At 37.8% G+C, this 16889-nt stretch overlaps 2 protein-coding genes across 2 annotated transcripts in view; both read right to left on the reverse strand.

The window, feature by feature from the left end:
- Positions 1 to 409, reverse strand: part of LOC146308643 (lymphocyte antigen 75) — a 39854-nt gene extending 39445 nt beyond the window's left edge. Inside the window, exon 1 of the mRNA XM_084746066.1 lies at positions 173 to 409. Coding sequence (XP_084602192.1) covers positions 173 to 233 — 61 coding nt within the window. The 5' untranslated portion in view covers positions 234 to 409. The remainder of the gene's footprint in view (positions 1 to 172) is intronic.
- A 3217-nt stretch (positions 410 to 3626) lies between these two features.
- Positions 3627 to 15407, reverse strand: klhl8 (kelch-like family member 8). Its single transcript, XM_084746116.1, has 12 exons — positions 15320 to 15407; positions 11607 to 11826; positions 11227 to 11288; positions 10143 to 10308; positions 9732 to 10052; positions 9411 to 9597; positions 9009 to 9152; positions 8309 to 8420; positions 7513 to 7681; positions 7262 to 7421; positions 6201 to 6402; positions 3627 to 4542 (listed from the first exon to the last, which is right to left on the reverse strand). The coding sequence occupies exons 2-12, from the start codon at positions 11802 to 11804 to the stop codon at positions 4419 to 4421; spliced, it is 1845 nt and encodes a 614-aa protein (XP_084602242.1). The 5' UTR covers positions 11805 to 11826; positions 15320 to 15407; the 3' UTR covers positions 3627 to 4418.
- Positions 15408 to 16889: the final 1482 nt, after the last annotated feature.

Raw genomic sequence — 16889 nt, forward strand, 5'->3', positions numbered from 1 at the left:
AAACAAAAAAATAAAGCTTCTGTGATATCCATAAATTGAAATACTGTTCCAATTACTGCTTAAGTAGATATGAATTTTTAGAGATTTTTCTTTTTCCACTGTTGGAATTAATTGACAGTTGATTTTTCTATCGATCTTTTTATTAATATTATGGAATTAAAACGAGACTTACCACAGGCCAGAAAGGCAGCAAAGATGAGCAGCTGCAGAAGCATTGTTTGTCTTCTGTCCATGTCTATTTTTCTCTGTTACACTTCTTAAGGAGTGTTTCTACACATCCTAATATCTTTACGTTTGTCTCCAAACTTCCCCTGAGCCTGGCCGTGTCTGTCTGTCTGTCTGTCTGTGAGTGATGTGCTCCAGCTCCCAGTTCTCAGACCTCTGAGCATCTTCCCTGTAAGTCTCCTCTTTTCAGCATCTGTCCAGGGTCCAAAGAGTGACAGCAGTAAAACACAGATGACAAACACTTGACCTCTTAACTCATTTTCTACATTACAACCCACAGTAGTTTGCTACTGAATAATAAAACTTAAATGATTGAAAACAAAGTTGGTTGCTTTGATTCAAAAAAGTGCAATATCAGGGATAAAACAACAATGCAAAAGTGACATATTTTGTAAGGTTATAACTTTTTCTAATGTTTATATTCAAATAATTATTATCTTTGTGTTTATGATCTTTACTTCTTGCTGAATGTATTTTATTCTAAAGCACTTAACACTCAATGAAATCTACTTTACTAATCAAGAGATTAGTACTGTCAATGAACGTAATTTCTCTGTGCCATTTCAGTCCTGGAAGAAAATAATAAAGCTGAAAATGGTAGAAATTCTGTGAGCTGTGAGGTTTTGATCCCCAGCATCATATCAGTGTTCATGATGATGTTACCAACAAACACAAGGGGTCACACAAACTATGTAGGTAAATGCAAACAATTTGTATACAACAAAAACTTCAGACAACTTTACTGACCTTGGTAGCTGGTGGTCGGCATGCCCTCAGTTTAGAGAGGCAATAAAGAGTAAAAGGGTGGAAAGGATCTGCCAGAAAAGGTATTTTAGCCACTTAAAAAAAAGTGTCCAGCCTTATCTGACAGGAAACTGGCGTTATATAAGCCAAACATGTCTCTCTCCAAAGCAACTACGTTCCAATAACCTCACAGAACAACAGAGCTGCTGGTCTACCACTACCATACTTTGTTTGTCACACAATAACACAAACTCATCAAGGTAGCTCAGCAGCAGCTCAGCAGCTCCTCTGTTAGGTGAGGTAAAAATACTGTTTTTGCAAAAGGAGTCTGGCGGCTGTGGAGAGAACGATATTTGGCTTCTGCAACAGCAGTTACCTGTCAGAAAAGGCTGTGTGACAGCAAGGAAAAGCAGCAAAAATACTCCAAAGGTAGCATTCAGTTACACTGATTGATTTTTTTTAGGGGTCCAAAATACATTTTGCTGCTGGTCCTGTTCAAAGCAGTTCATTGCTTAGTTTCCGTTTGTAGGTAACACACTATGTGTACCTCATATAACCCCACTTAAAAAAAAACCCAAACTATCCCTTTAATGTCATATTGATTATGGAAGTTCACACATCACATTTGACACAGTGAAATCACAAAGTCCAGAAGACAGTTTATAACAACCACATGTCAACTGTCAATAAACTTTAATATACTGCCAAACATCTGCCTCAAACTGTTACTTTTTAACTTTTTTTAATGGGCTGTTACAAAACAATAAACGCAAAAATTTAAAATCAAATTCTCATCTGTGCGTTGTATTATTCAGCAGATGTGTCCGGCGCTACGGTAAAAGCCGTTTCATATTTCCGTCCCCGTTGTCACTATGTTTTCCTACATCGCCTTCCTGTTTATTGTATTTGTTTATTATTTGTTTTCCAAGATCACCTGACGCATTTTCAATCCATGGACTGTCTTGAGTGTATGAAATGTCAACTTTTCAGAAAAGTGCAAATTTATGAATCTTTGTTGGGGAGAAAGTGTTTTGTGCACAAGAAAATTAACAAAACAAAATTTCATATACAGAAAAAAAAAGAGAGGAATCCCACCAGTGAACTTTACACATTAACTTTATTGTACCAATTTATACCAATACCATGTAAATAAAAAGCAAAAGATGGAAGCAGTCAAGAGGAGGAGGAAGAACACAAAGTACAGTAAAGTTTACAAAAGACTCAGTACCTGGCTCATTTGCTAACAAAGTCGGCAACAATATTGAGAATATATTGTTGATAATATACACTATTATTAATAACGGCAGGACACAAACTGTGCAATAATAATATGTATTTCTAGTATAAACTGTATATAGCTTTTCTGTTTTAAACTCTGTCAGCCTATTCTGAAAAACTGTTGCCAGAAATTATTACATTTTTCTTAGATAGGGCAGAAATAGGCATGAGTGTTAAATAAACATCTTCAGACATGAATAACATGAAATTCTCCATTTAGGACAAAAATATACTCAGACTTCACATCTATTCTAGGAAAATAGTGCACAGCAATGGATTAGATAGTGTAGTAAAGAAGAATACCAAAGATACACCTATCTTATTATACAAAATGTCCATATATTAAAATATAACGAAACCATCTGCAGAGACAAACCTCAGCTGAATCTCATACACATCTGAAAGCACTCTGATTAGGATTTCTGACAGTCCAGCTATCGTCAAACACAAATCTCAAATTTGCAGATCTGTTCCTGTCAGTTCGAACAGAACTCTATACAATAATGTAAAACTGAAAAAAGAACTGGAGAGGTGCGTCGTATTGCTCTGATCAGCCCTTGACCCTCAGGTGATCGAACCTTTCTCAAGTCTGAGGTCGAGGTGAAGGTGGAGACTCAGGATTCAGCAGGCCGTTGAACCAGATTTGCATCAGCTGACGCGATTTTGCGTTTGGCACTTTGCAGCGGTTAAATTCATCCTCACCAGTGACAGATTCGTCCCAGTTAGCCTTAACGTGATTGTTCAAACATGATTACGGGCAAATACCCTAGAAGCAACAACTGCTGGGATACGATCCAGCTTACTGACAGAATAACTCTGAAAAGCACCTTTAAAAAGTATCACTGCTCTAACAGACGCTTTCACTCAATCCAACATAAGATCACAAGAATCGTGGAAATGTACTTGACATCTTCAAGGGTTAGTTCTGATTGTTTGAAGCGTGGTTGTATGAGGAATTTATTGATAATCAGTGTCCTACAGACAGTAGATGGCGGTTGGCACGACCCCAGTTTGGAGAAGAAGCAGGAACACCAGTGTAAGACGCTAGTAGGGGTTGGGGGAAAAAACTGAATTCTTAGATGCACTGTAATATGCAGCTGTGAAAGATTCTGAATCACCTGACAAGTGTTAAAAATCGATTGACAGCGTTTACACACTCGAGTTATCTTGTAAGGGAGAGATACACTTCATATCAAAAGGCAGCGTGTATTGATTTATCACCAAATTAATTACATTTACAAAACAAATATGGAGTGTATTGTGAATACTTTCGAAACACTTATAAGGTTAGTTAGGGTTAGGGTTAGGGTTGGCTGATAGAGCTGTTGGAGAAGGCTGTCTGATGGCGTGGTAAAGTGGTGAACATATTCTGAATATAGCGTAAACTTAAATGGGGTGTGCTGACTGCTATCTACTGCAGGTAATAGACTGACTATGGATAAATACCTCATGCAATCCCACTTTAAAAAATCCAAACTATCACTTTAACATCATATTTCAGGATCACTGATGAAAATGTTGCGTGTTTTAACTGCACACGCTGCACTGTAAACAAGGTGTTGAATCCAGTATGATCACAACTCTCTGAATAATGAAAACAACTGCAGAGCTAAAGAGTAAACCAGAGAGACAGTCTTAAAAAAGAGACATTTGCAATGGCTTCATACTGGCCCACTATAAAGTCCCTGTTCATAATGTGCAGAGTTAGTTCAGAACCCAAACTTACCTCTCAGTCTCAAGATGCTAGTTTTAAATACAAGGCTCAGCTGCTATTTTCCCTTAAAAAAAAAAAGTCAAAACTATGGCAAGGCAGTCAAACAGAAGAAAGTACAGTACAAAATACTACATCACTGATTGCAAATAACACCAGCAGGAGTCAAGAAACATGTCTTGAACGTGTCATTTTGTCAGAGAAGACTTCAGATTTGTCAGATATGCACTTCAAGTCAGTAAAACCTCCCTAATATTCCTCAATCACTGTGTGCAAGCTGAACATCAGCCTTAATCTCATTTAGGCTGGTGTTCAGACAGTGGCGACAGTAATAAAGTTGCTAGGTGAAAAAAAAAAATCCCCCCGCCACTGTCTGTGTGCTTTGTGTCGTGTGCTTGTGCAGTGATCAGATCTGATGGTGGCCTGGCAGTCAGTCACCTGGTAATAAGTGGGCTGGCGGTCACATGCAGTTGGCCACGTTGCTGGAGCCCTGGCCGACGTCCCTGATCTGGCTGACGTGAGACGAACAGACAGCCACTCCGGCTCCGGCACGGCAGTGAGACACTGAGCCCACCAGCTCCCATCTGAACGGCAAACAGATATAAATCACAAGTAAATAAGAAAAAGAAGACATAGTTACAGTCCTAAACGACACAGGGGTATTTTTCTACTACTGTGCAGGGTATCATCAGGTTTCATCTAGCTTTAATGCTCAGGAACATAATTCATGTTTTATTTGAGAATGACTGCACACATCTCTTAAACATGATATATTTGATTTGGATCTTTAACTCAGGTCAAACATCCAATATGCATGTTGCAGGGTTTCATCTGTATTTGTCTTATATTTCATGCAATGGTCTCCCTCAGCCACTTTAACACACAGAGATCCCTTGTACAGCTTAAAGGCAGAATGATAGGATTTTTCTAAAAAACAGCATGTCACACAAAATAATCCCTCAAAATAATCACCACTTACAGCCGACTAGAAGTGTGTAACGATGTGTGTATCTGCAGAGATCCTACACTCTGCCTGTATTTTCTTATTTTGCTGTGTTCTGACATTTCTGGGCCTCGACCTTTGGTCAGTGGGTGTGTAGCCCTCAGCCAATGACAGCGAGTTATGTTTGATGCACGTCTGCATGATATGGTAAAAAAAATCATAGTGTGATTATTCTGACAGATATTGCAAAGATTCTCAATAAATGCGTATGATGTTTTTTGCATCACAATTTAAATTTTCACTGCAATTAAATGTTGGAATGATGATGATTTGACGTGTTTTCTTACATCTGGTGCACAAGATCTGTAGGCCAGGACATCTCTGCAGCACTACAGTACTTCATTACAATGCTGTCTTGTGACACATTTTTACTTTATCACAGTAAAGTAGTGGCCATATTGCCAGTTTAATAACATTACAATTAATTATGCAGCCCCTGAGTGAGAGCAGGATAAAAATGTAGAAAACAGTTTCCAGAGCATAATCATGCATCCAAGAGAAAGCTAAGCTAGCTGGTGCTTCATGAACTGATTTTTCACATTACTAATGTGCCACCAGAATTGTTTAAATAACACTTGAAATGAGAAAAAGACATGCTTTTGCATATTCTTAATTGTTATTGATTAATCAATTGATTGTTAACATGTTCAACTATCGGTTAAGGAAACTGCACAAAATTTGCAACCCTTAATCCTCCTCATTCTGCCTTCACTCAGCAAGTTAAAAAAAAAAAAAAAAAAAAAAAAGCATATAAAATGATAAATGGCTGCACACATGTTCTTTGTGACTCTCTAAGCTAAAGTCATCAGAAATGTGTTTTAGACTGTATGCACGTAAAACAAATATAAGGATATTTCGATTTATTCCAGAAGCACTGAGGCTTTTGCAGTTCAAAGGTGGTGATTTTGGTTTGTGTATAGTATATAATATATATTACTCAGAAATGTACCTGTACTTTTTGATGTAATATGCCTTTATGTCTAGCTCTGGCTTGGCTATTGCTAAATTATATAATCCTATTTTGTATTTTTTGATTGTTCTTATGTCTTGTTTGTGTGTATTTGTGTTTGCAAACTTGCTTGCCTCAAAATACCCCTTGAGGGTTTTTTTGAGCATTTTGATTTAAATTAAATATTTCACAATTACAACCAGTTGTCTTCAAAGAAAAAGGCTATTAAAACATCTCAAATCCCACCACAACACATCACATCATACAGTCCTCATCCATCTCCTCCTCACCTGTTCATTCGAGGCTCAAAAGCCTCCACTGTGTTCAGGTAGATGTTCCCATTGTGACCCCCAACTGCGAACACTCGTCCCATTACAGTAGCAACCCCGACTCCTCCACGGGGCGTGGTCAGCTCAGACACGTACTCCCAGCGGTGCATTCGCGGGTCAAAGCGCTCTACAGAGCTCAGGGGTGAATTATCATCAAAACCACCTTCAGGAGAGACGTGACAGACAGTTATTTAAAATCAAAATAAACATGTCTACCTCTGATGAATTTAAGAAAAAAGGTCAAGGGTCAAACAGTCACATGGAATAATAAGGACACATGTAATCTGACAGACAACACACTCAGATGTAACAACCACCAAACTGCTCTGAGTAGAATTATGTTGTTACAAAAGGAGCAGGCGCAACATAAGAGGATTTCATGTGCCCATATTCAGGCTGACGAGGCAAAATACCTCAACAGGCGTTTAAATGAACCTTGAGTGACTCTTTAAATTCAGGTGGTGCAATAAAAATCTCATCATAACGCTCTGTAAATCAGTTACCGGATAGCTTTACAAAACATGAACTTTTATCTTTCCTGATTCATGCATTTGTGAATAAAACTGTAAGGTGTGTATGTAGGAAGCATGTGACCTGGACGTATCCACAAACAAAGAAAGAAGAACCCACATAAGAGGTGCAAACACCAGTAAAATAATTACAATAACATTCAACAGAGAATCAGACAAACTACCTCCATGTTTATAAAATGGCTTTTAATAGATCTTTGTTTGTTTTATGCTCTTTTTCATTTATCTATTAAGAGAAATATTTTTTTTTTATCTTTTTGCATTGAACTCATTTAAAATTTGTAATTGCATTATGTATTTTCTGTTTTTTATAGCTTTGTAAACCTGAAAAAATCAGTTTCAGCCATTAAAGCATAAACAAATACAGATGAAATACATCTTTTAATTACTGTATATGGTTTCAAGAAACAATATCTTGCTAGCCAAGTGATTAGATCTGAAGTGATGAATATTTTAGGTGTCTGGAATCCATCTTAGTTTATTTATTCTCACCCACTACATAGAGGCAGCCATTGAGTTTGCTGACTCCATTTCCAGCCCGGCGCTGGCCCATCTCGCAGACCTCCGTCCACTTGTTGAGGTGAGGGTTGAACCGCTCAACACTGGACAGTGACGCCACCCCATCGTTGCCTCCCACTGCGTACACGAAACTCTGCCAAGGACAGGGAATCAAAGCAGTGAAGTCCAGAGTACACATCATATTTAAGTCACAACTTACTGACTTTTTTGTTCTTCAACCTTACCCCCAGTGCCACAGATCCCACTCCTCCTCTGGGCGTGTTCATCGGAGCCACCGCGCTCCAGCAGTCACTTTCGATGTCGTAACGTTCCACGTCGTTGAAGCAGGAGTTGTCATCCAGACCTCCGATAGCGTAGATAGGACCACCAAGTGCTGCCAGGGCTATACCCCTCCTGAGAAACACATGCATCCCTGCTTAAAGACGGGCTGAACGGTCCTGGAAAAATATCTGGTTGCAATTGTTTTGGCGGATATTGCAGTTGCAATATGATTTTATGATATTAGAGGGAACTACAATTTTTATATCATTACTGTCATTTTCACTGAAAACATATTAAAATGATTATGGTGTGATTTTTGTGGGCATCTGTACCAAACAAAGATGTTTTCTTACGTCTGCAGAATATGATGTGTAGGCCAGGAAAACTGCAGCACAACAATATTTAATTTAAAATGATATTTTAATAAACATTTTGCCACATATGTGGCACCTCTTTCTATTTAAAAAATGTGATTTTGATAAAATTTCCATTAACTGTTCATCCTTATCTCAAAGCAGTGTTTCTGCCATTTACTCAATACTCCACTTCTTCCTTTGAATTATTTATTTCTGCTGAATGTTTTAATTTTCTTTTAATATGCATGACATAAAATATAATCTTGTACTAATCTAAACAATGATGCTCAAAATGAGAGACCACATAAAAAGCTGGAGGTTGTAAAATAATGGAATCTTAATATCTTTCAGTAAACCAAAGAAGAAACTCTCATTCATATTTAGTATATTGTAGTGTGTGTACCTCTTGGTGTTCATGGAGGCTTTCATCATCCACTTGTTGGTGAGGGGGTCAAACATCTCCATGTTGCCTAAATGTTCATTTCCATCATGGCCCCCAACAGCATAAACTTTACCTGAAGAAACCAACGTTAAACAGATATGAAGTTGAGCCTTAATGATCATGTGACCTGCAGCTGTTACAGTATGTTTATACTGTTTATCTGTAATTCAAATATTTTTCTAAATTATCTTATCAAAACTCAAATACCAGGGTATTGTATTTTAGTTAAATGTATATACAGCACATACCCAGTTGCCAGTTTATGTAAATAAATATCTCCCTGTACAAGAACCACAAACTGCAGCCTCCAAAACGATCATTAAGTTGATTAAACACCTCTCTAAAACAGTTTCAACAAAAACCGAACATTATAACCTTCGTGAAGGTACAGTTTAATGCAAGACTGTTACATTAGACTCCATTCTACTGTGTATAATATTAATATTGTTTTTGTGAGGAGCTAAAAGGGAATGTACAACCCTGTCGTATAATAATTAATAAATCTGCCTTGTACCTTAAATTAGTTAAGCTTGGTGTGTCTAAAAAAACTGGTAACTGAGTGTATGATAGGTGCCCTTCAATTTCTGTAACTTTTCCAACTGTTCTTCTTTCTATGCCTTTTACTTTCTGTAGTGTCATTATTATTTATGACCCCTCTTACCTCCTACAGATATTACACCTACGTGCCGCCGCCTGCTGTTCATTTCAGGACCAAAGAACCAGCTGTTCTTGGTGATGGAGTAGCACTCGATGCTGCGAAATGGGTCACCAGAACCCCCCCGGCCACCCACACAGAACAAAACCCCTGAAGAAGAGGTGGGGAAAAAGGAAAACCATGGCAAAGTGATCATACTTTATGTGCACAAAAGCAAAAGATGAAAAATATAAAAAGCAATTATGTAATAGATTACATTAGCTTATGTTATGAAGATGACACTAAGCCTGTTACAACACATGAACACCCAGAAAGGCATTTGTTTTAGGATGATAAGAAAAAGTGCTGAATGTTACTACAAATGCCATAAAGTCAGTGGTTACGTGTTCAAAGCCATATAAGCACTACCTGCAGTGTGTTTCCGGGGTATCGTACGGACTGAATACTCAAAGTCCTGCACCACCTTGTTGCTGAGGTGCAGGTGGTAGTTCCTGGCTTCATCCATCAGGTCGCGACAACTCAGGTTACCTTTGATCATCTCGTCCTTAGCCACCGTTCCAGTCAGGAACTCTACAGGGAGCAGGGGGAGGCGCACCTGAAGGAGAGACCAGTTTGATCACATAAAGCTGTGAACATATACGTATGGAAGACCAATTCCACCCGTGTGATGAAAAACAGCAGATCCTGTCATTCATTATAATGAGACACTTTCTCCCTTCACTCTCTAACCTGAGACATGATCTGGTCCAGCCAGGCCTCGTGGTGCTGCGGGTTTGCTTTGAGCCACTTCACTGCCGCATTGTACACCTGTGTCTCTGAGTGGATGTTGAGCTCGCTGGAGGACAATAAAGTGCGTAAGTGCTGTGGAGACACACATGTAAAGTCCTCACACTCCACCACCTCAGTGAAGTGCTCGCAGGCATAGCGGTCGGCCATGTCCATCAGGTCCACGCGATTGTGGCTCTCGGCAAAGGTCCGAACCGCCAGGCAGTTTGTGGGGTGAAAGTGGGCCTTCATGTACTCGCAGCAGGCTCTCGCCACCAACTCCACCTGATACATTCAGGCAATAATAAAGACATTTTACAGAGAGAACTAAAAGTTTGCGTGGCTCGTTGACTGGTTGTATTTGTGCTCGTTTACCTGAAGAATGCAGGCAGCATAAAGCAGGGGTTGGACATTGTCCACAGTTAACGTGAGCTTGGAGGAGTAGGCAAAATGCACCAAGTCCTGGATGGCATCACCATCAAAGTCCTTAATCTCTATCAGCTCCTGCTTCGCCTCTGACATCTCAGACAGGAACATTGCCCTGAGGGAAGAATCAGCAACTTAAGACAAGAACAAGTTGAAACTCCTTCCACAAAGCTTTGTGGTCTGCAAAAATTCTGTCGTAATCCATCATGATCATTATTTTAACTTTCATTTTTAATGATAATAGGACAAAGCCTAATTAAGAGCATTTTATTTTCAAAAACAACTTGATCACAATTACATTTGATAAACTATAAAACTATTACTTGAGGTGGTCACACTCCCACTGCAACTGATACAACCACTTGTTATGGATGATCGCCCTCACAGTTTTAATCTATCAAAATGAAAGACGGCCTTCAGATTTTTCCATCATCTTTAAAAAAAACATTCAGTCAATGAAGGAAAAAAATCAGTCAACGCAACCTCTGCAACCTCATACTTTCACCTCAACTCAAAGTGTGTTTTACTTTTACTTTTACTTCATGTCAACTGATTCGGGTCATGACATTTCAGTCGACAGTGAAATGTCACAATGTTTTAAAGCAAATTATCATATTTTTATTCTATACTGCTATACAAAGTATTGCATTTGCAAATAGCATGTGCTCAAATTATTGTGTAAGCCTATCATCTGTGATGTATATATGTATTTTTTCAACTGTTAATATAAAAGAGGGAACTCATGTCTGATCTGAACAGATATATGACAAAATATAGTCTTTTTGTATGACGTTGCAACCTTTTGTTTAGGTTGAAGACAGTTTACAGACAGTTGTTAGATTCTTAAGTTTGGTGTGTGAATTTTGTCAAATTAACCTAAAAAACACTGCAATAGACCAACATGTTCCACTGAATCATTATGGAGATTCAGTGTCCACTTCTAAGAAAACACACCCTCTTATCTGTCTCTGCTGTACTGGATATTGCTATTATTGGCCTGGTTCAAAAAATGATGCATAAAAATAGAACATACCTGAAGTAAGGGATCACACAAGCCAGCACTAGCTTGTGACATGGTATCAACCTACTGCCAACCTACAAAAAGAGACAAAAATACATATTTTAAAAAAAGGCACACCAGAATTTCCAGCTGATGTCTTATTCATCTCCAGCGTTTGACTGTTCAGACAGAGTACTGGGATATTGGCAGCTATATTTTGGCATAGAAAATAAATCAAACAACCACACAATACTCAAATTTTAGAATGATTACGCTCACATCTATGAAATAATCTTCATGAAATCACAACCTCTAACCTGAAATGGCAGGAAACATGAACAAATATCACAGCTGGGACCTAAATATAACACAAACAAATCTCTCTTTTCTGGAGTCTGGACAGAGTGACCCACCTTCAGCGTGACGTCACAGAGCTCTCCTACTTCGTAGAAATGCCTCAGGGAGTTATGGAAGTCCTTCCAAGCTTCGTGAGCCTCAAAAACAAAAGACCCATCAGGCTCACAGTCTGCTTTCGAGGCTCTGTTTCCAGGTCGCTTCTCCTTGGACTTTAGCTGCTTGGCATGGTCTGGCACCACATCTCCTGGTGCCATAGCTGGCTACAGGAAACAACACCTACAAAGTGAGGGAAAAAATGAAATTTGACAGAAATTTTTTTTTTACAGAGGGGTAGGTGATATGGACTAAGACATTATTACAATAATTATCACTGCATAATCTCCATACTGGAATCTCAAGTTTTCTTCATCAGCTAGCAAAAAGTTACACTCATGTTTATCCCATTGAGCAGGGTTGGGTACATAACTTTTGAGCTACATCTGAGGGGCCTGATCAAATTACATCAACAGAGTACCATTTCACATTAAATCAGAGCATTCCTGGGTGAGAGAGCAACATAAAGTATATAGAGAAAAAAAAAAATCAAAATCATGAAATTTAACATAAAATAATTCTTTAATAATCCCATGATGGGGAAATCTCCAATGCCAAAGCAGCAAAAGAGGATAGCACAACAGCAGAAGCATCAATAAAAAGCATGACATAACAACTAAGTAAACAAGCAAGATATAAACAAGATAAATGAAAATGAAACAAGAAAAACAATATAAACAAGAAATAAACTCAACAGTTGAATTCACATTATTGCACGTAGGAAGTATAGATATTACACATATAAAAGGCTGCCACTTGTGCAGTACCATATTGATGAGCTGAATTTTAAGATGTCCTCAATTTTGGAACTTTTTGGCATTTTCATTATTTTCTGACATTCTGTAGTCCAAACAAATAAATAAGAATAAGAATAAGAATACAACAGATTAATTGAGAACAAAAATAATAATTTCCTGCCCTATTTGACCAAATTAATATGGAGAGGCTAACAACAATAGTGAATAATAAAATAATCACCCATCCTTGTTGATAGGCAAATCAGGGTGAATTTACACTGCATGTGATTACATCATGTAAAAATAATTTCATGTTAGAAACCACAACTCAGTGCAAATAACATTCAGGGGAAACAAAAGGGAAATCTGTGGTGGGGGAGATCGCCTGCCAGCTGAGCAAGTTTGGTCAGTATTGCTCTGCCTCTCAGTGTCACTTCCCCTTTACTCGTTCAGCAGAGACTGGAGCCAAATGGGGCCAAAAAAACAGGACAAGCAGATTCCTCCAAGCTAACATGGCATGCCACAATGAGAATACAGTGCAATCAAACCCATAAAATTTCCTACCGACTGCTGAATGTGATGAAAAAATCTCCACAGTTGAAATGTCACAGAGGAACTGAGAGCAGACAGCCAGAGGGCAAAGCTCCACCCACACCTTACAGATGCTGCACTGTCTCTCTTTTAAGCTAGATCTCTGACTCTGAATAGCCTCAGTGTATCGCCCCCTCATCACTAGTCCTCTCAGCTATAAGAGCAGCAGCATCAAGTCCCATCATATGCACTAGTGATCAAAGGCTCTCTCCATTTGTAGGTCTGTGGTTTATCTCATGGCTCCTCAACATATGTAGGGACGCTGTGATATAATTCAAAGACTCATTCAGGATGAGTTGGAACACTTTCATGGCCTTAAAAAGATAACATCCCCATTCCTCGTGTTGTAATATTTATGAGGAGTGAGACAGTCAATAATTTATCAACAGAGATGTATCGCACAACTACTCAACTCCACTGACTACAAACTGGAAAAACAATACGTGAAGAACCTCTTTTTAAATCCATAGGCAACATATTTTTTTCTATGTATCTGTCCACCATACAAAAGGGACTTCCACTAAGCAACTAGCATATCACACGAAGTACAAAGGTACACGGAAGATGCGTGTGCACTCATGAGAGCCTACTGTTGTCATGTCACATTACTTCACCCACTCCTCGGAGAGCACAATGCAGCTACACTCGCAGCAAAGAGCTGTGCTTCCATGGTTTGTCCTTTGATCAGTGACACTACAGTAATTACCAAACTAATGAGCTGGCTTCCTGCGCACTGAATTACTATATTTCCCTCACCTTTTATTATTTTAAGAGATTGAGGGTGAGGCAGCTAATAAAAAAAGTTATAAGTGTGAAGTGCACTATTTGTTGTGGAGTCAGCTGGTAGTATTTTACATCTTTAACATCTATTTCACCTTTTGTATAATTGTGTACTGTAATTCTTCTAAACACAGGTGCACTTTGTTCCATTTGATATCTCCTATCTAACTATACAAGCCCTTGTTTATCAAATCACATAAGCAGCTCACAGTATTGTTTTGCACCTATCCATACCTATGTTACCAAGTGGATACCAATTGCTATCTGACAGAAGTGTATTTTACACAAGTCTAATCCTACTATGTACCAAACAGGGCTGAACAATATATTGTTTTTGATATTGTGATATGAGATAGGCCTGGGCAATAAAACAACAGTGAACTCGTATTGCATAGTATTGCAATAGACACTTCATCAATAGCAATAAGAAAATAATTCAATAAAATATCCTCTACTTTCACTTAAATGCATTAAAAGCAAACTGCCACAAAAAAACATAACAAATATCCCCTGTTAAAGGAGCATAGCACAAGAGACATGTAAATAAAATAACCCAAAATTATCAAGATATTATGTGTAAGCCATATCACCCAGCCCTAATCTATTCCACCTTTTGTATAATCATGTATTGTATTTCTTCTGGCCACACATTCACTTTTTACCATTTGATCTTTCCTATCTACCAAAGCCCTCGTTTATCAAATCACATAAGCAGCTTACAGAACAGTTTTGCACCTGTCTATGTGGCAAAGTAAATGCTGCTTGCTGTCTGAAATAACTGTACCTTACTCAAGTGTAATCCTACTACGTACCAAACATTTAATATAGTCAAGTATGAAACTGTGCAGATTACTTTTTCCTGAACATGTCCAGAATGTACAATAAAGTTACCTATCTGTATGTGACACTGGAGCTTTAACAGTGTAACAACAATAGAAAATAACGTTATAAAGAGGATGCAGAGATGTAAATATTTAAGATAGGATACCAGCAAACATGACAACTCGGTTAGATAATTGGTGTAAATGATAACTAAAACCTTCAGATGTCATTTAAAATCTCACGTACACACACTTTTAGGGTGCGATACCAAGAAATACTCATGTTTATGTATCGCAGCCAGGTTAGTACAAAGTAACGGACGTAACAGTTGACAAAAGCTGCGATAAAATCTGAAGCATGAAAAACAACCACACGTCAACAGTTTATGAGGACGAGCTCGGGTTATCAAGGGACATGGTTATGGTAGTAAACACTGCGGCATGTTAACGTCGTATTTCTAACGTTAAACCACATAGTCAGTAGCTTCTCTCTCTAACACCAAACAAAATATAACGATACAACTAGCACAACTAGGCTAACAGTAACGAGATTAATTTTAACGGTTAGCTTGTTTGCTAGCAACTAGCAGTCAAAACTAGCGTCCGCGCGAGAGCTAATGTTAGCTGGCAGGGACCGTAAAGGATTTAACCCTTAAATTAGCGAAAATACCGAGCGTGTAATGTCACACGTTACTACAAACCACTGGATAATCGCTGTATTAAGTCAAAAACATTCAATTTTGATACCTCATGTCGCAGCAAGAATTAAAATGCCGGCTTCATTGAGCGGAATGTTTGGCATTAGCACGTTTGTTGTGATTCCAGGTGCTTCATGGGTATTGTAGTTTTTAAGTATTACCTGAACAACTGCGTAATGAACTTAAAACTAAATGTAATATAATGCCTTTTAGAAGCTCCCCATGCTTGTTAAAGATGAATAGTTTTAGGATAGTTACTTGCTCAGTTTCTGTAAACTTTCTCTTAAATCTTACACACTTTCTAACATATTTTGACCAGAGGTTCTCAATTTACAAGGCAGAATTTTTTTTTAATTTTCTTTCTTTTACACTTAGTGTTGTGGAAGAACAGCACAAGAAAAATGCATTAGAAAGATATTAAACATGCATTGACAGCATGTATATATATACATGTATATATGTATGTGTATATATATATATATATATATATATATATATATATATATATATATAAATAGCCCTAATAAAAACCATAGGAACAATAGGCCTGGCCTAGGACTTGAATATGATAGGCATATAAATTCTATTGTGAAGAGGAAATTGTTTGTGTCTAATCATAATATAAATGCAATGCAATATGAGAACCACTGGTTTAGACAGAGGGCATGCAGTAATGTTAAATACTGTTAAAAACTACTTACTTATTGCTTTCCTTACGCAAAGATAAATGACTAACACACACCTGTCTCCTCCAAGATCTCTAACTGTAACTTCAGTTTAATTTTTCTAAAACATCCACAGTCTGTGCAGTAACAAATTCTAAATACTGTAAAAAAAAAACACTCATGGCAGACAGACACATAAATAGTGCCACATTGTTGAGTTGTCAGAAAACCCCCACTATATTTAAGATTGAGGTAACTTTGTCTTACTGTCTTCTGCCTCACTGTCTTGTAAATAACAGACAGGTTCAGGTTCATTACACTTAATTGTTTTATATAGTTACAGTTTTTCTAAAATTATACATTAACAACATTGTGATTTTTATTCACTGTGTATCTGTGCAACGTCCGCATATTTCTGCTGTAACTTGCAAACACCAGGTACCAAAATTAACATTAACCACCACTCAAATGCTGGTAGAATATACAAGTGGCTGGTAGATTTGCTTCACTTGAGTGGCTGGTAAAATTTAAACATTCACTGGCCACTTGGCCACTGGACAAACAAGTTAATTTTTGAACCCTGAAACACCAAGCAGAATTATTGAAAACAGGACATTTAGAGATACAATCAGATTTTATTCTCTCTAAATTCTCAGTCTGAAGTACAACAAATAACAATATAGTTATAAAATACTGTTGGTCAGGCCAAGACCCTTAAGCCATAAACAGAGATGCCTGAAATATTAATTTGCTAGAAGCTGTTACTACGACACTGTTGAAACAGTTAGTAAAAGCAAAGTTTTAAATGATCAGTTCCCGTCTAAACAACTCTTATGTTTAACTTTATGTTTATAATCAAAGCTGTTTCCTGCGTTGCCTATAGAGGAGTTTATTTTCAGATAAATGTGATACTATGTCTATTAAACCTTAGAGAAACTAAAGCTGTCCAAAATA

This window comes from Lutjanus erythropterus, chromosome 20, assembly GCF_056507025.1.
Source record: "Lutjanus erythropterus isolate fLutEry1 chromosome 20, fLutEry1.hap2, whole genome shotgun sequence".
NCBI lineage: Eukaryota > Metazoa > Chordata > Actinopteri > Lutjaniformes > Lutjanidae > Lutjanus > Lutjanus erythropterus.

Excerpts from the sequence above, each read along its gene's own strand:
- klhl8 (XM_084746116.1), bottom strand. The coding sequence starts at position 11,804 with ATGGCACCAGGAGATGTGGTGCCAGACCATGCCAAGCAGCTAAAGTCC. Across the intron at positions 10,053-10,142 it reads ATGCTGCCTGCATTCTTCAG|GTGGAGTTGGTGGCGAGAGC; the intron begins GTAAACGAGCAC and ends TGAATGTATCAG. Across the intron at positions 4,543-6,200 it reads TTTGAGCCTCGAATGAACAG|ATGGGAGCTGGTGGGCTCAG; the intron begins GTGAGGAGGAGA and ends TTTGCCGTTCAG.